The sequence below is a fragment of the Aulonocara sp. 'chitande type north' Nkhata Bay genome, linkage group LG4 (assembly GCF_057382095.1).
Source record: "Aulonocara sp. 'chitande type north' Nkhata Bay isolate Kocher_YH1m ecotype deep benthic linkage group LG4, A_spYH_male_GT1.1, whole genome shotgun sequence".
Lineage (NCBI taxonomy): Eukaryota > Metazoa > Chordata > Actinopteri > Cichliformes > Cichlidae > Aulonocara > Aulonocara sp. 'chitande type north' Nkhata Bay.
The window spans coordinates 34,619,314-34,646,706 of record NC_141347.1 but is presented as its reverse complement, the minus strand read 5'-3'; the positions used below and the strand labels follow the sequence as shown (position 1 = coordinate 34,646,706).

General features: G+C 42.4%; 1 protein-coding gene across 1 annotated transcript; it reads right to left on the bottom strand.

Moving 5' to 3' along the window:
- Window positions 1-5,493: 5,493 nt before the first annotated feature.
- foxk2b (forkhead box K2b) lies at window positions 5,494-23,304 on the bottom strand. Its single transcript, XM_086290132.1, has 9 exons — window positions 22,803-23,304; window positions 13,012-13,206; window positions 11,783-11,936; window positions 10,608-10,754; window positions 10,318-10,511; window positions 10,022-10,224; window positions 9,667-9,912; window positions 7,796-7,996; window positions 5,494-7,151 (listed from the first exon to the last, which is right to left on the bottom strand). The coding sequence occupies exons 1-9, from the start codon at window positions 23,081-23,083 to the stop codon at window positions 6,949-6,951; spliced, it is 1,824 nt and encodes a 607-aa protein (XP_086146258.1). The 5' UTR covers window positions 23,084-23,304; the 3' UTR covers window positions 5,494-6,948.
- Window positions 23,305-27,393: the final 4,089 nt, after the last annotated feature.

Below are 27,393 nucleotides of genomic sequence, written 5' to 3'. Positions count from 1 at the left end.
TTATAAAAATTAGTAATAAAACATGTGCCTCGTTGTTAATTATCTTCAATTTAGAACAACACACCACAGAGATAAGTAACAACTGAAACAGCACGAGTAAATCAGAGCAAGCTCTGGTTTCAGTAACCACAGCTCCCAGTGGATAAAAACTGATTCTGCTCAGCTGACTGAGAGGCTTGTTTTTCTCTGTGATGACAAAACAGGGATTGAAATAATTACCAAATAATTAGATTTGGCTTCTTAAAATAGAAGGATCACAAGAGGAAATCCACGTGGAAAGGGATTTTTGTGTAACCAGGACTGAGCGTCAGTTCTTGACGTGTCTGTTTCTGATTTCGTATACTTTTTCCTATGTTGACATGCTAGAAAGAGCCATATCCACTTTCTGCTGGCCCTCGCATCCTCCACTGTTGTCTGGAGACGTCCTTATGGAAACAGCAGCTTTAAAAAGCTAGAAACCAGATACAACCAGAGGATTAGAGACCAGGAAAATGTTTTTTTTTCTCTCAGAATACGAAGTGTCCTCCTTACCTCCTTAGGTTTGAGTGCCTGTTAACAGTTATGTCTTTAGGAAACTGATGTGTTACATGGGATACTTTGGAAAACAACTTTCATTGAGACAAACCATCCAGAGTGTTGGTGGTTTGGGTTGTTTTTGGGCAGATGGTTCCCTCTTCATCATCTCTCTAAGCTCCTCCAGCTTCCAGAGTATCAACACTCGATACAGGCAGCCGTAACAAGCTCTGGTTTCTATGGAGACGCCACCTACACAGCCAGCAGTGGAGGCAACACAAATGTGTTCATGATGCCAATCTTCCCCCACCCGCCATCTCCTTCCAGTGTATTAAATGCTGCTGTTTCTTACTCTCCACATGGTGTCTGCCAGCAGGCTCTTTGGGCTCCGCAGAGACTCTGCTGTACAGTTTTTCCTGTCTGAAGCCACAGGTCAGAGCCTCATCATCAGCTCAGCAGACTCGTTAGCTGCTGCAGTCGTTACATAACTCTGTTATTCTGAAGTCTGAGAAGTAATGCGTATCGTCTTCTGGAGTTGAAACCTTCCGGAGTTCAGAGTTTTTGTTTCTTTATGTGTTTGTTTACAGGTCAAACTGCACAGAGATGCTTTTATTAATCCAGTTTTATTTATACAGCGCCAAATCACAGTAACAGTCACCTCAAGGCGCTTTATATGTAAAATAAAGACCCTTCAATAATGTAAAGAAAACCCCAACAATCAGATGACTCACTTATGAGCAAGCATGGTTGACAGTGGGAACAAAAAACTCCCCTTTAACAGGAAGAAACCTCCTGCGGAGCCAGGCTCAAGGAGGGCCGGCCATCTGCAACCGGTTCGGGTTGAGGGGAGGGAGACACGACAAAAGACACCGTGAAAGAGCAGGAATGGGAATAGAGAACTGCTTCCTGGAATCTGAATCGTTAAATTCTTATAAATTTCCATCCTTATGAAAGAGAGCCAGCAAGTCATAAAAAAGGACATTAAAAATTTAAAAAATACAACCTCCACATAACTGATGACACACACAGTGACCTGCAGTCAGTCTGTCCTGCACTCTCATGTTGCACTGTTGCATGTACACTATGTCACAAATCCTAAGAGAGAAGCACTTATGCCAAACAGCAATATCCTGAGCTAAAACCAAAGCTAACGCAAAGAGACCTAAACTATTGTTGAGGGTCCAAAACATGTTTACAGTCTTGTATAAAAAATGTTTTGGCTTCTATGAGTTGCAGAGTGTGTGAGTGTATCCTTTTGAATGCTGGTAAGGTGTAAAGTTAGGCTGCTTCGATTGACAGATGTGACGATCCAGGCAACTGTAGCTGTAACTGTGAGGAAAATGCATTTGTGGATTGAGCAACAGATTTGAATATGTGTTGGCTATGACTGATTTATTGGCTAAAATGAGTAGTTCTGCCCATAAGCTAGTATGCTTGTATTAGCTGATGAAACACCCAACTAGCATTTGCATTCAGATAGGATTTTTCTACCAATAACTTCCCCTGAACAAATCTGCTATTGAAAAATCATAACATGAGCTGATAATAAGCTCAAAACGTCTCATATGATGTTATGCACCTATTGCTTGAGAGCTGTCTGCCATATCTGACATGATATAACCACCAACTGTATTATGCTGCTGAATCTGAATCTGGCAATCTGCTACGACCAAAACAGTCGTATGGATGCTTTTGGTGTTTGATCCTGTTTGAGAATGACAGGCAGCAACTTCGAGGAACCAAATGCCAGCCAGTAGGGCTGATAGTGCTGTCACCGACTGGTCTCTACGTCTGCGTCTGTAGGGTTTTATTCACCAGACCCTACATCATCACTTCGATTGTCAAACCTCTAAAATTGATTATTTGTTTAATCTTAGATGGTTATCAGTCACATGACAGCAAAACCACATTGTGGGGATTGACTTGATTTAGGAACCAGCCTCAAGTGTTCAACTTTGTTCAGTGTTTTTGTGTCTTTAAAAGTGCATATATCCTGTTCAGAAACCCGTCTTTATTTTGATGTAATCCCAGAGTGACTGTGGTCAAATATTTGCATCAGTGTCTTGCTAGAAACCCAATTTCTCTCTAATACAGTTAAGTTTAGTTAAGGGCACCGTGGAGGAGGATACAAAGTGTTTTTGCACAGCATTGTCTACACCAGACAGTACAAGGCAGCCCAAGTGAGGAAACACCTTCGACAAAGCGGCTTAATTTAGCTCCTCATCACAAAGGAGGAATGTGGGAACTCTGCAGGGCGCAGACAGGATAATTGTTTCACCGCTGCCTGGGCGTCAGAACAACATCGACACAGAAACAAACCATCAGCGAGCAGATGTTTTATAAGCTCTGCTGCTTCTTAGTCTAATAAACCAGGAATTTTTATTCCTTGGTCGGTGATTCGGTTTCACCTAAAACACCTACAGTATGTGTGCGATGGCTCAAATGTGGTCTTTGTTCTTGGAAACGTCACGTATTGTACATCAGGTGTACTGAGTCCCTAGTTTTTAATATCGTTTGGAAACAAACTAACCCAAAGGTTGACTCAGCTGCACTAAATTATGTTATAAAATTTTATCCTTGGCAACAGAAACTTAGACAAAATATTGTCACAAAATTTTTGTTTGGTTGTGCAACATGATTTAATCTCCCCCCCCTCCTGCCCTTTTGTTTATCTTTTTACCATCCGGGCTCCTATATCTTGGAAAAGGCTACAGCATCCACCATCCTACAACAAAAATACTTTTCTTTGGTTCATCTCCAACTTTCCTTCATGATTAAAGCTTAGAGTTCAGGTTACACTGAACCATCCTTTAGTTATTCTCCTTGTCCCGAGTGTATTCCAGTAACTTTTATCTTCTGTTTTCAGTATTTTAAGGAGCTTGGAAAGAAAAGCGACTGGACATCTTTAAGTTTCTTGAAGATGTTTCATCTGAGAAGCTTCTTCAGTTCTAAGACCAAACGGTGAAGAGTCCCAGATTTTAAATCCTGGTTGGAGTTATCCCTTCAGTCTTCAGTAGTTGGCAGTCTTTCTCTGAGAATAGTTCTGTTCAGGACGTTCTTCCTCTCCACTGTTGCCATGTGTTTGCTGAAAGAACCATCTTGGTCTTTAATTATTGAAGCATTTTAAGGATACCACTGTCCAGACTGGGCACTGTATAATTCAAGTTGGAGTGGTTTAAATAACTTTAACCTTATCAAATACTTTTTGATAAGGTTAAGGTTGCATGCTAAAACATGTGAAGCATATTAATTTCTGACCAACATCATATTATTAGCTCTCTGTAATACAGTACCCTTCAGAACCTCATTTAGTGTCACGGTGCATTCAGTTTTGCAGTTTCTGTTTCTTATCAGGGTTTGATTGGTGTGCCACAGCCTGACCCAACATCTCTGTACACGAGGCAAAAACATCAGTAGCTGGGCCGCGGTTACCTGAACACTTTTTTGGCACAAGTGTCAGTTGTTTCCTTCCAGAGGATTTCAGTCCTAGAGTGCAGAAGACTGCTTTATAAGAGAGTTCTGGTGACGTAAAAGCTTTTCTAATACGATGTTGTGTGCATAATTTGGTTTTCCACTGTTATACTAACCTTACCAGTTTGTTCCTTTGGAAAATGTGCATATGAGGATGGCTCAGACACATACTGTAAACCAAATACCCCCAAATAAAGTAACCTGAACCAACGTTTTCTGATGGATTTTTTCGTTTCTGTAGATTTTGCTTCCAAGGAACAGTTTTCGAATGAAGTCTAACGTCTAATTTCTTTTAATTTTTTTGTTTTGAGTGGTCTTCCGTAATAGTTCTTCAGGCTTTCTGAAGATCTTTCAAAGATTTTCTTTGGCTACTTTTCACTCATCTTCAGTCCAGTCCTTGTACCTGATCATTTTCAGGAGTTGTCCTGTTAAGCCACTTAACAGTAATCTATGAATCATTCAAGGACTAAGGGATTGAGACAAAAGTCAACATCCCCCCCAAACCTTTTGGGTTTGATAGACATAAAATAGTATTTTCACCAACAATGTGATTTCTGAAGTCCACAGCAAACAGCATACTCTGACATCTGTGTATAGCACGTCCTTAAAGATAGAAAATTGAGGAAACGGGACAAGTGGAAGACTGAAGAAGAATTAATAGGTCTAGAGAGATGATGAAGTCAGGAGAGGTGCAAAAGTCAGTGTTTGTTCTAGCTCTCCTGACAGCTGTCTGTAAAACATGGAGGCTCTGTCATGGTTTGGGACTATATTTCAGTCAGTGGTGTTGGAGATTTGTCAAAACTGATGGAATTATGAACCCAGAGATCTGTCAGACTTTCATCCACATTTTTAGGCTTAAAAATAGAGCTGCCCCAATGACCCCAAACCCACTGAAAATGCAGTGAAAGTGTACTTGGATAGAGAAAAAAGGAAAACAAAAGCATAGTAGAACACCATCAGTCATTGATTGTCTTCCAGAGCCTGGACCTCCATTACTGAAGCAGTGTGGGATCATCCTTAGAACGGAACAAAAGGCAGCCGACATCCAAAGAGGCTGAATGTCAGTGAAGCCTGGAGAGCTATTCCTTATGAGTACTTAAATTACAAGGAAGCTGTCTGAAAGAGTTGTGGTGCTGTGGAGAATTAATTTGGTCAAATGAACAACTTGATTTTTGTCTTATATTGTTTTTCAATGGATGTTAGAACCTATTTCCCCGTTTTCTTAACATAAAAACAACAAAAAAGGAGGAGTGGCTCAAGACTTATGAGGTCACCAACTGAGCACTAATATGTTAGAGAACATGATAAACATGCTTTTCTCACCAGCTGACATATTTAAAGATGTTCCAATGCTGCCCCCTGGTGGAGGAGTGGAACTATAACCACATTGTTTACCATTTACTGAAAGGGGAAAAGAACCACACACACTATATAGATGCACCACGGAAGCAAAAGATAAGGGGGGGGAAAAAAAAAGGACGTTAAATTAATTTATTTAAAAAAAAAAAAAAAAAAAAAAAAAAAAAAAAAAAAAAGCATTTCTCCACTGAAGCAGAACAAACATTTTTGTTTCCTTTTACTGTTGGTTGAAACATGTACAATCAGGAAGAAAAAAAATAAAAATAAAAAATAAAAAGGAAAAAGACTCGCTGGTTCACCAGAACAGAGCAAAAGTTAATTAAGCAAAAGGGGGGGTTGGGCGGGGTTAGCCAACACCACAACGTCAACACAGCCGGGAAGGACCAGGAGGAGGAGGAGGAGGAGGCGGCGGCGGGTGTGAGGAGAAACAGAAAACAAAAAACAAAAGGGAAAATAAAACACAAACATTCAATTAAGTGCAGGTCTGGTTGGGACAAAGCAGTCTTTTTTTTTCCTCTTCAATTTACATTTAACAACATCTGTTGTCGGACACATGCAAGGTCAACATCTGGAACTACACAAGGAGATTTCATATGCTTATATCGGTTATCTGTGCACGTATTAAAATATGTAGGCGTAACGAAGCAATTTCATACGGATATGTCAGAACGAGGGAAATAAAGTTTATGAAAAAAAGTTACTGCTTCACTGAACAGGAAAAAAAAAAAAAAAAAAAAAAAAAAAAAAGAACAAAACCGAAAGTGAGATTTCTATCTTGGTTACCGAAATGTCACCGACCTCACCGTTTTGTACGCTTCCTTTAATTAAATTATTTCTCTTCTAGGTAAGTGAAAACACAGTTTAAAAAAACAAAACAAAAACAAAGACCCTACGCTCCACATTTTGAACAACAAAATACTGCATATCTACGTACAGCTGCGATTAAGGAAGGTCAGTATCATGAGAGGCTAGCTGCCAGAGTTTCAGGAATATTGGCTCCGAGTTGATCCCTTTCTGAAAGTCTAATTTAAATTCATTTTTTAAATCTAACCACTGAATGCTCATCGCGCTCGCCGCTTGGTTGGTCACGTCACGCTTCCCGACGGGTCAGTGGGGAGAGATGTTCTCTGTTGGCTGCCGGAGTCTCCGATCCGCTCTGAGGTAGACGCGGCAGAAAGGCAGCATCCAGCCTGAGCCGAGTCAGGGCCTCTCCTAGTGGGATCACTTGAGGTCAAAGGTCAGCTCTTAAGTGTTAATTGTTGTTAAGGCTTCCTGTGGTCTCGCTTCAGTCACTCTCCAGTTTCAGGGGCTCAGGGGGGTGGGACACCTACAAGTTCACCTTTGTCCCATTCCTATATTTTCTTCTCAACCCACATTCCAGTCTTTAAAGGGGCAGACAATTTTTTTTAGTTAATCTTTGATGGTGTAAAACAAGATTATCCAAAATGAAAAGGAACAGAATCTTCTCCGTTTGGCACCTCGGGCGGCTGTGGTAGGAGGAGGAGGAGAAACAAAACTAACAACGAGGACGAGAGAGAGAGAGAGAAACTGTGGATTAGGAGGGGGAGCGAGTGGTGGTGGTGGCGCGCTGCGTGTGGAAACGAACTAGTTGGGTTGGCTGCCTTGGTCGTTAGCTGCCGACGAGACTGAATCTGGTGCGCCGGCCGGGGCAGGCTCTTCTTCAGACTTGCTGCGCTTGGCTTCCGGCTGCTCGGCAGGCTGGTCCCCGTTCTGCCGCTTGGTGGGGAGGGAGGCCGAGGCGGAGGCGTGGGCCGCCAGCAAGTGGAGGGGGCTTGCCACAGCTGAGGCTGTTTGGGGGAAACAAGCAGGAAGACGAGGGTTAAAAGAGGAAACACTTCACTGTTGAGCTGTGGTTCAATAACATCTAGAAGCAGAAGGCCTGTGGGATGTGTGGTTTGGATCAGCTGCCGCAAGCGAGCACACCAAAAACCTTTTCAGATCCAGAGGAGGCAGAAAAATTCTCTGTGGCGACGCTGCTGCTGGATCTCGTGTTTAACTTCAATTTGTGTGGTTTGTTCAAAATAGTTCTCATTTATTAGCCTTTGTGAAAGCCAGCCCACTTCCCCCTCCCCTGTAGCATGCTTTATTCTGATTGGAGGCCTCACTAGGGATCTCTCCCTCTAGATGCTGTGGTCATGTTTATAAAGATGATTTAACAGGTTTCAGTAAAATAAGCGTTAGTTTATTTTTTTATTTTGTCCTCTAACATCCAGATGTCAAAATCCAGAAGGAAAAGAATAGTTGCTTAAATGTCCAGTGGCTATTCTGGCACATTACACCAAAAGCAACAAGAGAGCATGCTTGTTTCTAAGCTTCATACCCCATACACCACCAGACGTAAAAGCAATAATGTCTCAGTTCCATCTAAGCATCTAAAACATCTCGACTTGAACCAGCCTTGATGTCCCTGCTAAGTGTTCCTGTGTCTCACCTGAGCTGGAGGGTCCCTGGATGGCAGTGGTGATGCTATGGGTGCCATTCTGTGTGATGGCCTTAACAGGCAGCTGGTGTTGACCCATGGGGGCCTGCTGAACTATGGTAACAGTCTGCAGGGGGGTGGCTGCTTGGGAGCTCTGGATGATCCGACTGGAGGGACCTATAGAGGTGATGGTAGGAACCGTCTCTACTTTGACTGAGGATGAGGAACACAAACACAAACACCGGCTTTAGTGGTGGAAACTCATCACAAGTGTTAGAATGAGGTATGAGCAGGGCTCAGTCAGTTGTGTGACACCAAACAAACACCGAGTGCAAGCGATCAGATCTGCTGAGGCGCTCGGTGTTTGGGGTACAGCAAACAGCGAAATGTTTTCAGAACAACACCGAGGTGACTTTCATGAAGCTGTGCCAAATCCTGGGGCTCCCCCCCCAACCTTTCTTAACATGACACGTTTGATCATGTGACTTCAAACAACTGTCAAAGTTTTAAAAAAGGCAGAATCTCAGATTAGACTGTCACATTTTTGAGAAATTTTCTAATCGGATCAAGTTGATGCATTCAAAAATACTGCGACCATGAATGGCAGCAGCAGCTGAATGACTGTTTTAAAAGCTGCTTCTTTTAACCAAGTGAAACTTTGGAAGACGTGAAGTCTGGTTCAAGAAATATTGTCACAGAAAATAAATACAAGATTGTCGAATTTCCAAGCTTCTGGTTGAGATGCTAAACTCTTTAGCTCTTGGAAGCAGACTGGGAGTAACCCTTGAAGTTGAGTTTGTCACATATCAGACGTGCTTATAGAACAACGCGAGTGTGTTTGCATCAGAGGTCAGTGATGGTGGTCTCTGCAGCTAACCATGGAAAAACCCAGAAACTACTGAGGTATCAAAACTCGTTATTAAGGATACAGCGGGGCTCAAATGTCTTCCTGTGGAAAGAGTTAGTCTTTTAAACTTGGTTCTGCTACTAACTCCTTTAATTTCATGTCATTTTATTATGATTACTCATTTTGTTGCACAGTACAAGTCTGTGTAGAGACTTAAACTTTACCTCCTTCCATCGCAGGTTAATGCAAATCTTCCTTTACTTTAGATTCTCTTGTCATTGACTGACTGTGTTGCACAACTAGCCAAAATGAACAAACAGATGGACACTTTGCCATGACATGAGCTTAATCCTTTGACTGGATGAGCTAAAAATGAAAGCGCGTGTTAGAAACTGCTGGAACTGGATCAACATGAAATCAGAGCCTTTAGCTGTTGATAATGAGATAACCCTGCAGCTTAAAGGGTCTCAAATTAAACACAACTTCATGAACCGTCTAAATATTGGTCGCTTATATTAGTCCATCATATTTTTAATCATGACTTTGTTTCTGAGTTGTGGAAGAATAAAAGTTTAAGAGCAAAGCCACTAAATTATCCAGCCTATTAATTAGTTAAAAAGATTCAATGTGGCTAATCACGGTGACCCTCGGCATCTTCGGGCCCACAGAGCACAGTGGGGTGTCCCTTGTTGTAGGAATGCTACAAGCTAGTAAAAACGGCGCCCATGTCTTGTTTGAAGTCTGGCACCTCCTTCGCTGCTCATCTTTTCATTATAGGTCAATATTTCGCCAAAATCGTCTTTAAATTAGTAATAAATTAACAACAGTTATTAATACTGATGAAGGAAATCTTTATTTTACATGGTTAGAAGGAAAATCTCTCTTCGGGAAACCATCCCCAAGTCTTGGATTAAGGTAATATTGTGTAATATGGTGAAGAATTGAAGCAGGGTTAGAAGCCAAACATTTCACTCTGACAAAATTCAAAGCCAAAACACTCCTTGTAGAGAATTTAATGCCCTAGCTGCTGGCTCACCTTTGACCTCTGTGTGCTCTCCATTCTCCTGCGTCTCGCTCTTGATGATGGTGGCTGGCTGGGCGATGACAGTGGCGGGGCTGAGCGACCCTGCGGGGATCTGCTGCAGGACGTGGACAGTCTGGACAGTGGGCTGGGAGGTGCTGGTGCTCACTGGGGAGGCCATGGTGTAAGTCACTGGCTTGATGGTTTGAGGTAACTGACGCTGGACTGCTATGAGTACCGGCTGGTTGTTAACAGGCGAGCCTGGCACAGCAAAAAAAAAATCGAGGTGCACAGAAGTTTTAACACATCGAACAAGAAACAGAAAAGAGTCGCGCAGTCAGTATGTGTGGCGCAAAGTGTCGTCTCACACCTGGTGTGTTTTGTGCAAAGCGTGCTTCCTTGATCACTGCCAGTTTGGGCTGGACTGCTGTGGTGGACACTGGGGTGGGAGCAGAGGAAGTCTCCAGCTCCAGGGGAACTGGGGAGCCCTCTCGGGAAAGGCTGTCAGGGGTCTGGACACCGCTGGAGTGCGCAGAGAGCACCCCTGAGTGATTGGGAGATGCCGGGGCACTCCTGAGAGTCAGAAGGAGTTGTTGGAATGAGAAAAATCACACCACGTCCGCTAAAATGTACCATTAAATTTGTCACGGGAGGATGCAGCCAAACCTGGAAGAGAGGGGTCCATGTGGGGTCCTGAAGCAGGGGACGCCCCGCGGCCTTCGTTTCCTGAAGGCCTGCTCGATGAGCTTGGCCTCCGAGGACGGGTCTATCCTCCAGAATGAACCTTTGCCGGGCTCCTCCTGCGACCGTGCCACTTTGATAAAATAACGGTTCAGAGACAGATTGTGACGGATCGAGTTCTGCAACAGAGAACAGTCTCGAGTTACTTATTGATGACTGAGGTCACGTGTGTGACCGTCTCTGAGGAATCTGTACACTGAGGCAAAGAAACGCACCTGCCAGCCCTTATCTGCCGTCCTGTAGTAAGGATAGTTCTTTGTGATGTGATTGTAAATTCCATTTAGTGTGAGCTGCTTGTCCGGAGCCAGCGTTATGGCCTGGACTATCAGCTGTGCATAGGAGTACGGAGGTTTGGAGTCGTCCTGTGGGGAAGGGACAGGACGCAGATTTAGACACCAGAGCAAATTACCTGTGCAGCGCACATGAAGCAAGCTTTCAACAGACATGAATACATAACACTGCTGGTTCTCCTAAAGTGACTGTCATTCAGACATGCGTCACTTTTCCCACAGCGACGGAGCGTCGTGATAGATTTCAGCTCCGATGCTGAAGGTATGCAAGAAACTAGACTAGAGACAGCTGCAGGCTGCAAAATAACCTCAGCTGCTGGTAATGTTTGACAAAAGCCCCGAGGAGGACAAGGAGAAGGAGAGAGAGGGAGGAGGAGGAGAAGAAAAAGAAGAAGGAGGAGAAAAGGAGACAAATGCTTCAATCTCATTAATCTGACCGTCACAGCGTCTTCATCTTAGTTTCCACCTTTACATTCATGTTTGCTTCTTTTACAGCAGCGGCTTTAAAAGCTGTAAATTAAAAGCTCGTCACCATTTAGTGCAGCTGAGATGACCAAGAGAATCTTTGGTCAGAAGTTAAACTCATCAGGTGTTAATAGGTGAACCTGTAGAAGGACTGTTAATGGCTGCCAGCAGCTGCCTTTATCACTCTCACCATCTGCTTTCAGAGGCATGCAACAGTTGGTTGTTGGCTTCAAGTCTAACGGTTGATCCCGTGGGGGCATCCGCAGAGAGCCTGCAGGCCAGCACGAACTGTGCATCGCAGGTTATACACTCACATACTAATTCAGGGTCGAACCAGGAGGCATTCAGATGCCATCAGGTTAATAAAAAGGTTGTTTCAAGCTGTTTCACTATAAATCACCACACATCACACATACACAAGTCAGTGAACATCAATAATAATTTGCATTTTGAGTTAAAGGATTATAATTTTATATTTCAAGAATCATATTCATGCCCTATTGCATGTTATCCATAAAAGATATCTAGCAAGGAATGAGTTACATAGTCTGAAGTGAAGTGTGACGCAGGAAAGTGAAATAAGTGATTAAATGTTGGACCAAGGCTGAAGTTTGGAGCGGGCTGGGAATTCTCACCTTGGGACTGTCCCCTCCAGAGGCCTCTTTATCGTTCTCAGGCTGGGAGTTGTCGTTTATGAGCTGCAGTTCTGCAGAGCTGACCATGCGACCACCCATCCTGTAGCCTGAGGAGCCCGCACCCCGAGGGCTGGAGGGGCAGGAATTAGCAGCACTGCAGCAGCAAAACAAAAGAGGACAGTCAGCTGCCAGGAGATTTTATGCTGAAGCATAAACAGCCAACATTATGTTTGGATTAAACCTCAACATAAGCGCCTGGTATTTTTCAGAAATGGTGTCACTACATTCGCTGGCTCTGCTCATCCGCAGTCTTTGCTGCAGTGACACGCTTTCCGACGACATCTATGCAAATCGCTCTACCACCCAGATCGCACGGGAACACTGCAATCACCACAATCAGGCCTAAAGCAGCGCAGCTTTAAAACCTTAATCAAGTCTAATTATCTGGTGAACAGTGTGAAAAACCAGGGGGCGAACAGGCCTAATGTAAAGGATGATTTGCATATTTCATGTCTGGCTCTGGAGATGCGGGTGCACCAAACAAAAATGCACTGCCTCACGACCCCTGCATATACAGCACCTGCTGCCTCGAGCGTCGGTCTAAATGTTTGTTTCTTAACAGCAGAACACTGATGTTTACATTTTACAGATGGCGTACATGTCAGAAGAAAGCAGCCATCTGGCTGAGAGGATCTGAGTGTGAGAGATGGATCCGCTTTCCTCTCCGAGCCCTGTGGCTGGAGGACTAAGCTTAAGCTGATCAATATACAGTGAACATGTCGAGGTCAGCTGACACCTTAAGGTAAACTAAGGCAGCGTGGGAGAGCGTTCTATAACCCTGTGCACTGATCCAGGATCAGCCACTAATGTAATCTTCAGTTAAATTGACTGAATATTGATTTTTGCTTATTAAAATAATTCTAGTACATACAAACATACAAGTTTGTTTACACGTAAGAGAGTTTGTCCCAGTTTTAACTCTTTTCCATCGTTGCCTGTGTCGGGTCAACTCATAGTTTTTTTTAAATTCTCCCACATTTAAATTCAGGGTTCTCTTATTAACACGCCTCTCTCCTGCATAAATCTATGCAATATGCACTCTGGTTAAATACCCAGCATTCACCTGTGAGGCACATTAGAATTTGCATATTTAAGCCATTTAAAAAAAAATAAATTCAGACTTCAATCCCACATCTACTGCTGAATACATCATTTCCAGTAATGAATACCTAATGGTGCCAGTAGGCGATGGCAGAGGACTCATTAGGTGAGCAATGTTTTCTGGAATGTTGATGGTCAGCGGGGAGATCTGGGGCTGCACTGGCTTCACGGGGGACTCGGGCGCCTCTCGCTTCACTTTCTTCCCGCTGGACAGGGCCGTAAATGCGATCTTGATGTTTGTGCTGGGGAACCTGAACGTGCACCTGCAAAACAGGGAACCCACAGAATTTTAAAAACTCAGCAGCTGTCAATGAAAACTGTAATTCACAGGTGACATGAACCTCTGACATTCTTGGTTTAGAGGTTTGTGAGGTATTATTCAGCGCTCAAACTCATTTACACATAAAGCACGGCAACGTCTGTCAATGAACAGAAGTTTTAACTGCACATCGAATCGCAGAGATCACAACATAAGAAGAAGCACAATTACAACAGTAAGTCTTCAATATTTTCAAATTCTTTTACAAACATGATTGGGAAATGTTGCTGTAGCAAATGAAAGAAATCTGTCAATGCGATTCCTTAAATTGTAAGAAATAAGTGGAAAAAAAAAAAGAAGAAACTTTGTCATTTAACGATTCATCTGTTGCTCAATGACTTTGATGCAGCACGAACAGCCACACGCCATGAAGCCATGAAGCTCCCAGCACAGCTTTTGTGCCGATGCCGGCGGAGGATTGGAGCTCTGCGCTTATAGAGTCAGAGTGCTGGTGGAGTTGCGTTGGTCCTCAGACATTCCACGATCAACTCTGAGCTTTATTGTTGCAAAGAGAAAAAATTTAAGAGTGAAGAAATTTAACAGACTTGTTGCAACAGCAGCATCCTATTGCAGTACCACACTCAAATTCAGCAAACTCTTTAGCGTGACCCCGTCTTTCACAAAGGTTTGTACAGGCAGACTGCACAGCTGAGTGTGTGATTGTATACATGATGCAGCAGCAGGAGTTCAAAGATTCAGACAGGTGTGGTCCAGAGGTTGTGAATTTTAGACTGGCGGATATAGGAGATCTAAAGAAATCCCAACAGCTGTGGATCTCACAGCTGTTTACTCATTTTCAGATTTTTTATTTTAAACTACAGGATAAACAGAAATACTGAGTGTTGGTTTACATAAACAGTTACACAACGTATACAAAACTGCATATGAAGAACAAGAGGGACTAATGTTATAGAGTGCTGCTGGAACAGGAAAGGAATGAGCATGTCATTGACCCTCAAACTGTCTGGGGGGGGGAAAAAAAAAGAAGTTGTGGGTGTGAGAGTTGACAACAATGAATGGGCTGAGATCCTCCGAGAACTCTGAGGATACGCCTTATACAGCCATACAGTGACTATCATGAAAATCACAGTTTGCACAGCACACACGAAAGCCTGCTTCATAAAACAAAACTAAATATTGGACGGGTAATTATTAATTAAAATCCCAGCAGTTATAGCTCAGGAAGTTATTTAAGACCGTCACATCAGCCACATGTAATATGCAAACAGTGTGGGACTTAATTCACTCATCTGTTTTATCCAGCTTCCTTGCAGCCTTCATTTATTTTCCCAGATTGCCTTCCAACTCGCTGCAGGAAATGCAGAAATTGTTGTTGGTGCATCGTCAAATGAGGAAGTGTTCAATCGACTGTGGTCTCTTCGATTCTAGGTTAGATCTGCTACATGTTCCGTTTTTCTCTTAGTGAACGAGGTTATCGCTGCTCTTTTCATTACTACAAAAATACATATATAATAACAACGTTGCTTTTGCTGATGGTCCAGTCCATGGGAATCAAAGGCTGCCAATTCCTTTGATCGTGGCAGCGGGGCTTTTACGCACCTCAAAAAACTAATAAAAATACAAACAGTTACACCAGTTATCCAGAACTGATAAAGACATGGCATCAATACAATCTTTTCAACATCCGTCCCTATACTGCTGAACATCATCCGAGGAGTAATCAGGCGTTTTGGGAAACCGTTCAGTGTTCAACAAAAGACTGAAGTTTTATTATTGAAACTGTGGTATCACAGTTAGGCTCTCTTGCTGTTGGTTCATTCAGTCTTTATCTAGTTCAGGAGTGGCACCTGCAGTAGATCCCATTTTTTATAATAACGTATTAAATTTTGTCCAATTCATTTCAGCCCATCACAAACACACACCTGCCTGGTTAATGCAACAAGAGTAATGTATTCAGATGTATTTAGTGCTTAAGATTACAAGTCACATTTAAACCATACATTAACTTACATCAATGGCCAACAGCCTCACCAGTCGCCTAATAGGCACGTCTTCGATACATGAGGGAAATCTCTATAGGTAAGGCCACTGTGTTGCTCAACTCTGTTATTGATGCTTAAAAGTTGGTTCTGAACTCAAGCGACCAGATGCACCAACTGGACATTACCAAGTCTCAACATATGTACAAGAAATCCCAATGAGACCCAAACGGCTCCCTGTCAGACAGCTCTGTTTGTGAGCACAGAAGCCCCACTCACCCACTGTTCAAATCTTTTTTCGAGGGGCAGCTTAATCACAAGCGAGTGATTAAAAAGAGGAGCTAAAACAAGCCGTTTCAGTCGGCGGATGAACCGCAGGCCTCACCGAGGCCAAGGATTACCTCAGTTTCACCAACCGGCTGGCTGTTGCCTAACACCTGCATTGAAAATTTTTCATTTGTGATTTGTAGCAGCTATGAAGGACGAAAGAAGAAGAAAAGACAATTTCACTGACACAGAAATTGGAAAATAAGGGAAGTAAGACTAAGAACACACTGGATGGGAAGCGGTCCACCACTCGGTCAGGAAATAAATACACCATTAAGCTGCGTTCTGACTGAAAACAATGCAACCACCTAAGCAAGGAAAAGACAGACAAATATAAAACCTTGCAGTTACTATTAATCCAATCTATGAACGTGAAGTTATGACTGACGCTCAAGTTCGTGCAAAAAAAAAAAAAAAAAAAAAAATCTTAGAAACTAAGATTTCAAGTGGATGTTTTTAATGAAACGATTCTGGATTTGACAGCAGCTTCACGGCTGCCGTACACGAGAGGAGATGAAGGGAAAGAGTCGAGGAGGAGGTCTCGCAGCAGTCACAGTCTGATTAGAAAGAACTCTTCTAAATGGCTGCCTGACGCCCTGGAGACCGTGCAGGGACACATTTTACTTAGCTGAAGTCTGCCAGGCACAGCAGGGTTTTTTCTGCCAGGCCCTCACTGAGCTGGCATCTGCTGAGAGAACTCTATCCTCGACACCTACATCTCAAATTAGCTTTGTCGCTAACAGGAGGAGACTGAAACACTTTTTGGAGCCTGGCTGGTGAGGTGAGGGGGGACGCTTTGATTATTCATGCACCCTTTCCAGGAAGGGTTGTGCCTTCCCTGTAGATCTGTTAAAGATATAGAAGATCCTTAAATAAACATCAGACACTTTCAGCGAGTAGCAACTGACAGGGTGGGAACAATGAAATCTAAATATATCAGTAAATCATAAAATCTTAAAAATAATTTGGTTGCTTTGTCTTCGCTGCACACCATCCTGCTGTCAATGAACACTGCTGCATTTTGAAATATATATGATACTTATTCTACTTTCTATACTGCACAGGTAGGCCATTAATCAGCTGGTTAATCAACGGTCAGAAAGTAGCAGTAGTATAGAAGGAAACCATTTTGATAATTTAACAAATGTCTTAATTTACAGTGGGAGTATTTTTAAGGTACTGTTTGACCAAAGTTCAATTCAATTTGATGATATTTACAGCACAAAATTCCAACAACATCAGCTCAGTGGGTTATATTGTAAGGTAAAGACCCTGCAATAACACAGAGAAAACCCCAACAATCAAATGACTCCCTATGAGCAAGCACTATGCGACAGTGGGAAGGCAAAACTCCCGTTTAACAGGAAGAATCATCTGGCACAGCGAGACTCAGGGAGGGGCGGTCATCTCCCGCGACCAGTTGGAGGGTGAAGTTAAGCAAACATGTTAAGGAGGTCTTGAAGCCTCTAACCAAGCAACCAGTGTTTGTTGTTAATAATCGCGGTGCACAACTTTAAAAGTGTAGCAGTAGAAAAACTAGCAACACGCAGCTAGCGTACATGGCACGTGTCGGGAAAGTTTGTCAGTCACATAATTTATGCAGCAGCAAGGAATCTAAGTTGTAGCCCGAAACTCCTTTTAACCCTACGCTGTAATTTCCACGCAACAATAACTTAACAGTTGTGATGTAAGGTTACGAGGACCTGGTAACAACAACAAGTTGGGACAGATTTCCCGCAGAAGTGTAAATCCAGCCGGACTCTGAACTTTGACCTAGTTCCACAGCACTAACATTGACCACATAACAACAGGTTTCCATGGCGCTATAACAGCATTTATACATTAATGGAACCATTAATGTTTTTTTCCCCCTGTCATACATTGAGACTGCTCCAGTTGTGGATGCTAACAGAAATTGCCGCCAATGTCAATGTGCTTACTATTTGTTGGAGCCAAAAATGAACTTTTGTCCTACTTTTAGCTCTGTATGATGTTAGTGAGGGTTATCACTAATATGATGACAGCTCTGGCTGCCCAAATCGAAACCCCCACCTACCTGCTGTTCATATTTTTTGCTTGCTAAGGGTAACCAATCTGATGAAAGTTGGCTTACGAGGAATTTAAGTTCAGCAGGGTTACTGCGTTTGCTATCTGTTAGCAGTCGGGGGATGGGCCGTGTACCTGCAGAGATGGAAGCAGCGAGCAAAGTATGTGGAACAACCAGTCGGTGGGCCTCTCGTACTTGTGCTGTTGTTGGTCCATCAGCCAGCCGTGGAGAAGAGCGAAGCTACTGTATAAAAAAAATAAAAGAGCTGAATTTCAAATGTTCACTGCAGCCACTGTCTGTGCTTTTCATTCTGTATTTTTTGATCTCGGAAACTTCCGCCCCACAGTCCTCCCATTCCCTTCCTGCCCACATGTCAACCAATTAGCATTCGACAGACGCATTTATCATCAGCTTCCAGCGACGTGCAGTTAAGATTCTGAAGTGCACTGAATGAACCCAGACGCTGTACAAGGTATGGACTGTGATGACAGGGGCTACTTCACTCTTGATCCACAAGTAAAATTACAGAGTTTCAAAAAAGGATGAACGCAGGCCACAAACACTATGCTGAGAGGATTTAACACATCGTCACATTTACCAGACAAACTGCTGCCAGTCACAGACACAGTAGTGACATAAACTTTAAGGACCAGCAGGTAAGTTTCAAATATGTTCCGAAGAATTTTAGGTAATGAACAAAAACGTTAACATCCAATCAGAATCAATCTGTCATTTCTGCTCATGACTAAATAAACAGATTAGAAAAATATCAAACATTTCTGTGTTGTTTGAAATGATCAGAGGTGGCCTAATTTCAGAGGTAACAAAATGACATTGTTTGCAAGACACAAAGTAACAAGTGCTAATCACCTCGGCTACTCTAATATCCATTTTCACAGTCTGAATGAGGCTCAGAGAGGGGAAAGCTGTTTACGGTATCCAACACCCCCCTTCTAACATGCAATCACAGAAGCCTTTTTTTCTCATTTTCCTCTGTGTGAATAATGAGGCTTCAACTCCAAATGCTCAGTTGCTACGCTGCTAAGCTGTGAGGACGGCAACAAACAAAGCTGGTTTCGCTGAAGACTTTCGCTTGATGTTCACCCCCACCCAGCCTGCACAAGAGAATGTAAACAAAAGAAGACAGGAAGAGCACCAACTTGGAGTGAATTTTGGGGTGTGGGAGAGGACAGGGAAGGGGGAGGGAGGATGGGAAAGGGAAGGCTGTTGCTTTTTTGTTCACTCCGTTTACATCACCAAAAAGGAATCCCTGGAATACAACCGACCTGTCCCCTGAGCCGCGGCTCTACGAGTTCTCTCATGCTGTCAATCTGCTTCCTCAGCTACACCCGTCTTATCGTGGGCAGCGAGGCTCTTTTAAGGGTCTTCTGTGACATGAAGGTTACTTTTAAAACACGTGAGCACGAGCTGGGTGGTGTTCCATTCATGGAAGTCGTATTAACCGCGATTATAAGCTCACAGTTGGCCTGATCAATATGAGAATTTGACACCCCTGCTGTTCCTTCCTTGATCCTTGTAGGCCTTTTACATTTGGGAATGCACTGATGTTTGTATGTAGGGCTGCCACAAACGATTATTTTGATAGTCGACTAGTCACCGATTATTTTTGCGATTAGTCGACTAATCAGATCATCATCCATTGGACGTAAAACGTACAGCTTATTGCACCAGCAGCATCTGCTCTTATATAACTATCATTAGCTTACAGCTTTAAGTGTTTAAGGTCTGTGCTAACTAAAAATAAAGACAAGATGATAGTTTATTAAATTTTAATGAAATTTGCAGATTGTTTCGGTGAAGTTTAATAAACTCCTTGCTATCTAAAATATAACAGGACACCGGAGTATATTCTGGAGCATCTCACACTTCTGATAATCAGCTGTCTGCTTGACGTTTATTCAGCTGTGTAAAAACTATAACTTTAATCTCAGACAAACTGATTTACTCAGGAACAAATAAAATACTAAAAAAAAAAGCCAAACAATAACATTTTAAGTTATCTAAGTGACTCATATATATTTAACCTGAGTAGCGAAAGACGGCGGTGGGTTTGAAAACGATTTGCGGGGAGTCCGGTGTTCTCACGGCGCTAGTGACCTAGCCCCCGGCTCGCTAACGAGCTAGTGGGTAACAGACGTCTCCGAAAACGTCGGAGCGCTTTTGAAAATATGCGGTGTCCTGATAAACTGAGCCGATATTTGAGGTTTACACAGCTACATTCTCGCCTGAAAATATGTTAAACGTTTATTTTGTGACCCAGAAAGAATAATAAGAGTAATATTAAAACTAACTAGCTGCCGCCATTGTTGGAAACTGCGCTGGGCCGCGCTATGAATTCTGGGACACAGCTGCTTCTTCTTCTTCTTCGGGGTTTAACGGTAGCTGACATCCTTGTACATGCAATGCTGCCATCTTCTGTTTCAGTCCGTTATTACACTCTTAAATCCTGCCACTTATTCCTGCGTCTTTTGTGATCGTACAAAGTTTCAAACGACGCGTCGACTATTAAATCAGTCGTCGACGATTTTGATAGTCGACGTAATCGTGACTAGTCGACAAATCGTGGCAGCCCTATTTGTATGCTGCCGAAAAAGAGCAGTGCAGAAATGTATTCAGCTTTCAAGCACATGCCTGCAGAAAAGATTTTTCTGCAAAGGGACAATTTGGAAATTGCTTCAAGTCAAAACAAGTCCGTGTTGTGTAAAACGTGTTTTCATATTGAGATATTGCACAATAGCTGAGAGCAGTGTGCAAAGTCTGACCAGAGCTGGCAGAAGTTTGCAGGCTTGTCGACATTGCCGGGCACTGCAGTGAATAAACTAAACACTTTCTGGCACGCTTAAATCCCAGATAACTGCTTTGGCAAAATGGAAACCAGGAGTTTTTTTTTTTCTTTCTTTAAACCGAATCACACGCAAAAGGCTGACTGAATACTTTCTGTTCAAGGAAAAATATGTATCGTTGTTTTCCCTCTCTTCTTCTTACAAGGCTGAAATTACACCCAAAATAAAATCACACTAAAAGTTCTTTAGTCTTGTATTTTCTGATCATTTCATTTTGACATTTTGTTTTAAATTCGCTTTAGTTTCAGTTGCTTTCCAGACTGGGTTTACTCAATTCAGTCTAGTTTTTATTGTTTAAAACTGATTTGTTTTAGTTTTGGTTGTAATTTTATCTAATTATGTTTTTTACTGACTATAGTATGGATGGTATTCAGCACAGGTAAGGTTTGGAAAAATCTGGGTTGAATACAATACACTAAAAACAGCACATTTTTAAGACATTTCACAAACTTGCAATTTTTAAAATTAAAAATTAATACTCTACATATATTTTTCAAAGTTTACCAAATTGTTTCAGAGATTTACATATATTATTGTATAGAAATTTTAAAAAGGGTGTCCAGCAACAAATATTTATGTTGAAGGTGAGTTTCGGATAGTAATTAAAATATTACTTATTTTAATTGTTGGGTCTCTTCACAGATCAGAAACGTTTCGAGGTGATGTCTTCAAATACTTCATTTCTAAAATTCATATATATTTTAGATTTCATTCATCAGTAGAAAAAAAAATGTAAATAAAGTAAATAATCACATGACAAAATAAAGTGACACCATTATGAAAACCGAATCAGTACAAATGAAGGAATGATCGTTAAAACTAGCACATTTTGGGAACTGGCCAATTAAATTAAACAATAAATGACTTTTTTTTTTTTTAACCATAACTGAGCATTTAAAACATTGATTTACTGGTATGGCTATTTCCTGGCTAGGGCTGGTTTTTGGCATATATATTTCAATATTTGGCATTTAAAAAAAGAAAGGGAAAAAAAAAAACAAAAACAAAAAAACAGACAGTTGTCCCCACTCTGGGCTGGTCAGCAGTGTAGCTCCTACAAATCTGCCAGAATGAGTACATGTCAGGGGTAAAAAGCCCGGAGCCCAGAATAGCACATTCAGCAGAGCTGTGTTTAAAGGTAAGGTAGCGGTTATCAATGAAGTTGCAATAAACATCACAATGTGACCATGCAGCTCCACAACCCCGCTCCTTTTGAACAGCTTCCCCATTACACTGAAATCCAGAATAATGAACTTTCCTGCAGTAACATTTGGTGAAGGCTGGGCTCCACCTATGATTTGGAGGCTAGCCTATCCTACCATTTCTATATTAGTAGACTGTAGGCAATATTATTTTTAAGCTTGCTATATTACTTTTATATAATTTTTTTTTGAGGAGTGGTTTAACTGGAAATGTGTATCGAGTCCTTATACCAGTTATCAGTTTCCATAATTACTAATAATTCATAGCCAATTCACCAGTTCTGAAAATGCCAAATCAGTACCCCCAAAAAATAATGCCTTAAAAAATATTACCTGTAAGTGTGTCTGTATAAACAACATGGGCTACATTCATACAGGGATTTACTGGAACAAAGAAACCAAACTGAAGTACCAATCAGACCTGTCCCCGGTCTGGCTGATAGAGTATTTCACAAGAAAACAACGTCATCAAGCCTAATAGTTAAACAATGGCGAGAAGCAGGCTACAACCTGCAACTCGGAAACCAGCCTCTCAGGACATCAATGTATGTCAGAAAAGACGTGAATATCGTGTTTAACAGTTGGATGGCACACACAGCTGTCATGACCTCCATATGTGCGGACCGAGGTCAAAGGTCCTGCAGGTTGAGCTGCTGTGAGCAGACAGGGCGGGGACGCCAGGTTTGTTTACGTTTAGGGGTCAAACAGAAGCTCCATTCACAAGTACAGGGAGGCTACAGCTAACCGCTAACTAACGTGTTGACATGGCCGAAATGACGGATGTTTACAGTATCACGAGAATGCATTTCTCGCTTAAGGGTGCCCACGTGACAGAAAGAGAAAAAACCACTACCATTCAATGTCAACAACAGCGTCCCCGTAGCTACGAGTTAAGTTGATTATTTTTAGCTAACTAGGTTAACTAGCTAACTATGGCTGAAATGTGGCAGTTAGGCAGGCGGCTAAATAACACTGCTGCTAACAAAAATGTCAACAAAGAAAAATGGCATTGGGAACAGGATGCGGGGTTCTTGCTAACATGCTAAAACACGTGGTGCTGTCGACTCCACTGCTAGCCTACATAAACCCAATGTTGTTAACTTTAGCCGCCTGGCTGCTGCAGATGGGAGCCCACATGTTCACTGAGAGGGGTAACTTACATTCGTGGTAGCTGCAGAGGAGGGGCGCCCCGTCTGAGGAACACTCCGTCTACAAACACCCCGTTTTTACCCAGACATTTCAGGTAAAAATCTCCGGTGCTGTCGTCGGTGAATATCTCCAGATGCCTCCGCGAGATGAAGCTGGAGTGGCCCATGCTCACGTCCACGGAGCCCTGCGACGAGTTCCGGCCGATGGTCACAGAGCGCTTTTTCATCATGTATTCGAATTCACGGCCCTCGAGCCGGGCAACCGGCCCAGACGATCCGCTCACCACAGCCATGTTCGGGTTAAAGTCTCTAAACGCCAAAAATACCAGGGGGAAACTAAAGCACTGGAGTACGGACGCCCGACTGTGGTCCTTCAGAGGCGCGTGTAAATAAAGCAAAACTACAAGAGGGGCATCAAATTCAAAACAGGAATCTAAAGGGGAACATGCGAGGCCAGGGACAGCGGCTCCGACCCACCGCCGAGAGAAAGGCTAGCTACCAAATCGAGCAAGGGGAGGATATGGCTTTACTGACAGCGCTAAAAGCCAATCACGAGCAGGGAAGCTGGTGCGGTTCCGCGTCTCCGACCAATCACACGCGAGAATTAATCCGAGGACAGATTCAAGGTCGGTTGAGGGGCCCATATGGCTGGGTGGAGAGCTGCAAGCTGCGGGGGGACGAAAAACGAGCAAAGGAGCGGATCGATGGGTCTACACGTGCAATCAGTCGCAGCAATCACCCCCTCTACTGATGATCTATAATCTGCGAGTGTGCGTCGATATAATCGATTAATCGAGGATCCAGGGCGAGAATCTGACGCTTATATTGTGGGAGTTTGAAGGATTTAGCTCGGCACGGTCTGCGAGGGGTATCAGCGCAAAGCCACCATGCGCCGTTTCTCTTCCTCCTCCACTACAGAATCCACGCCTGGTTTTGCGCAACGCTTCCTTTGCAGCATCTTGTTACTTTGTAATATGAGGTTAGATATATTTTTAAGTGATTATAGTTACGCTTTGTAATCAGTACACACATCTGGCGGCCATCACAGACAGGCAGACCTCATTTTGGTTTGCTGCAGCTTTGTAGCCCCGCGCTGTAACGGTTTGCAGGTGAATGACCCCTCCATCTGCATGCCACTTGTTTGTAAACAGTGGCTGGCACAGGCGCGCACGAGACTAGTCAATGTCTCTGTCAGACATCTGATCGGGTGCGAAGTGATAATTAGGTGTTAACAGCCTGTGGGTGCATCCACGAGGTAAAGCCAAGGTTAGTTAACATATCAATGGTTTGAATACACAGTTGGTCAGAGTGTTGGGAAAGTTTAACAAAAGGAAAATGCTGGAATCTGCAGCAGTTTAAGCAAACATGATCAAGAATGAAGGAGAAAAAGCTTGGAAATCCACATTTATGCAGTAATAAAGATTCAGTTTTATTTTGTGGACTTGATAATATAGCCTTTAGTCCCGGATGGCATATCACAGAACATCAAGAGGCTAAAGTAAACTTTGGGTCGCTCACTTTGAGGGTTGCTTGAGACAAAATTACAGCTGTTGGCTTATGTGGTGCTGTACGCTTGGGTCCACCCTTCGTTCTCCCAATGCTTTGTCTATTTTTTTTAAAAATTGAAATATAGCACCAAATGCCAACATCAGTTGCATCAATTATGTTTTTTTCCCTTTGTTGTTGTTGTTTATTTTGCAATGTAATCTGTACTTGTACGTTAAAACCTTCTATGTTCTTGCTCTTCTTTCGGCTGTGTTCTTTAGGGGTTCTCACAGCAGATCATCTGCCTCCATCTCACCCTATTCACACCATCCTCCTCTGTCACATCAGCCCTCTCCTTCACTCCACGAATCTCCTCTGTGATCTTTTCCTCTTGCCTGGATGCTCATCATAATTTCTCCCTTTATGAGGTTTGATAGATTTGTTATATATCAATGAAAAAAAAAAAAACTAAAGCAACACTGAAACCAGTATGAATCGCAGCACTAAAGTTGCAGCCACCAATGCTACGTAAAATAAGTCCTGCACCGGCCCCCAGACAATTACAACCTGACCCGCTGTCTTTCAGAAAGAAAATTGTAGAAGAAAATCAGTAGCAGCATTATGTTAAACAGTCTCAAAGCAGTCTGTGACTGCAGTGAGTCAGAACTGCTTTTTAACTCAATTCCAGTCAGTCAGAATCAGATCCAGCTGTCACGCCTCACTTCCAGTTTCAAAAACACCAACACAGCAACAGCAAAAGTGCTCAACAACAGGGTTCCTCCACAAACCAGTGGGTGACATCCAAGTGGCTACATCCATCTTTCAGACTGTCAATGGGCCAAGCATGGGGACACCTGTCACACCTGTGAGTATGCAAGGGTCTGTTTAACATCATTTTCATCACTGGACTGTGAGTGAGAGGGCCCGTGTAGATGTTTGCATGCCTTCCTGTTTTTTGTGACTGAGCCTTTGGGTGTTTTCACACCTATAGTTTGTTTACTTTGGTCCAAATCAGTCGATGATTTCTTTTTAATTTGTAGCTTTTTCCCCCCTGTGGTGTGGTTTGTTTTCACACAGAGAAAAATGGAATTGAACTCCAAGCGAACCAACATGCATCACCGCAGACCACATTTGAGTATTCAGTCTGCTGATTGGCCAGATGTGTCTGGGACAGGAGTAACAAAAGTAAAAACAGGAAGAAGGTGTTGTCTTCTGGACTATTGGAGAAAACTGAGAATTTCTGTTAATTTCACAGCTAGTTGCTAGACTGTACAGAACTTTACACATCTATAGTACCTTACCGTATCCCACATTATCCCAAACTGACACATATGCACATTCGAACTCCACAGTTGTGCAAACATCCTTACATTACGATGCACCAGCTACATGTGCCCAGATGGCTAACTTCACGAAGATTTCAAAAAAATATAAAACTTTAATTATACTCAGGTTTGGACATGGAGAGAAACTGCTAGAGACACAATGGCCAAATAAAAACTGATGTAGTCATTGTGACTTGTAACAGATTTATGGAAAATACCATCAAGGCTTAGCTTCATCATCCACATTTGAGTTATAAAAAATAATCTTCCTTATAGTGTTGATCAAGAGCAACCTATCCATAAAGGACAGGTATTTTGTATCATTCTGTAAACATATTTGTGCTGTAAAGCTGAACATTTTAATATGGAAGTCTGAGGGGTCTGACTCACTGCTATAGCAGCCTCACGTGGCCAAAAGAGGAACTGCAGTTTTTTGTTGCCGCTTGCTTAAAAGAGGTAAAAGGAGTAGAAATAAAATGAAATAATAGTAAAGATTAAGTAGACATAAAAAAGATAAAAATAAATAAATAAAAAGGACCATTTAGACCATGCAGGAACTAGACAAATGAAAGAGTAAACGGGGATGGCTTTAATTTGGTTTTAAACACCGATACCTCTGGAAACATCTAAATGGCTCTGGTGAAATTCTAAAATGTACAGGACAGATATAAAGATATTTAAACAGGAACGGGAGGTTTGTTGAAAACATATACTTTAGAGGTTCTCACTGGTTATTTCCAACAGGTTGGAGATTGATATCCACATAAAATACTATGCTTTTGTACACTTGGAAGGGTAATGCATTTGCCTTGACTGAAAGTTACTGAGGGTCAATTCCTTCTTGTTTTTAAATGTCCAAAACAAAGAAAAGCAACCGTTTTGAATAAACCTCAAAAATAAATAAAGGCTCACCTGTTGGTTTATTCCAGTGTACACGTTATACATACGCACCTGCCACTTTGTTAGGGCGTGGCATGGTTTATGGTGTCAGACAGACTGGTCTGAGTAGTTTAGAAACTGTTGAATATTTAATGGTTTGTGGAAATATCCAATGAGTGGCAGTTCTTTGAGAAAAATGCCTTGCTGATGCCAGATGTCTGAGGAAAATGTCTGCTTTGAGCTGATATGAAGCTCAACAGTAACTGAAATAATCACTAGTTACCACCAAAGTTTACAGAAAAGCGTACTGGAAAATGTAAATCTCAATTTCAGCTGTGAGATTTAAATAGTAAGTTCATAATTTGGCGTAAACAGCATGACAGCATGGGTCCATTCTGCCTTGTGTCATTTGTTCAGGTGGTTGTTGTTGTGATGCATCGGGGGTATTTTCATGGTACATCTTGGGCCCCTTTACTTACTTCATAACCACGCTGATGGCTCCTTCCAGCAGGACAACACACCAGGTCACAAAGCTTAAGTCAAACTGGTTTCTTGAACATGACGATGAGTTCACTGTACTCAAACAGCCTCCATGCTCACCAGATCTCGATGAAACAGAGCGCTGTAGGGATGCGATGGAACGGGAGACTCACATCAGAGATTGCAGCTGTCAAATCTGCAGGAACAGTGTGATGGTGGTTGAATCTATGCCACGAAGAATCAAAGCAATCCAGAGAGTAAAGTAAAAATGGGGTCCAACCCAGAGCTAGCAGGGTGTACGTAACAGTAAAATCAGATGTAAAATTAATTTTATAAAATGGTTTTACTGAGATAATTTTGTACAAATGCAATGACGCAAACACAAACTATTTTTATTTTTATTTAACTATATATTGATTAAAGACAATCAGCTG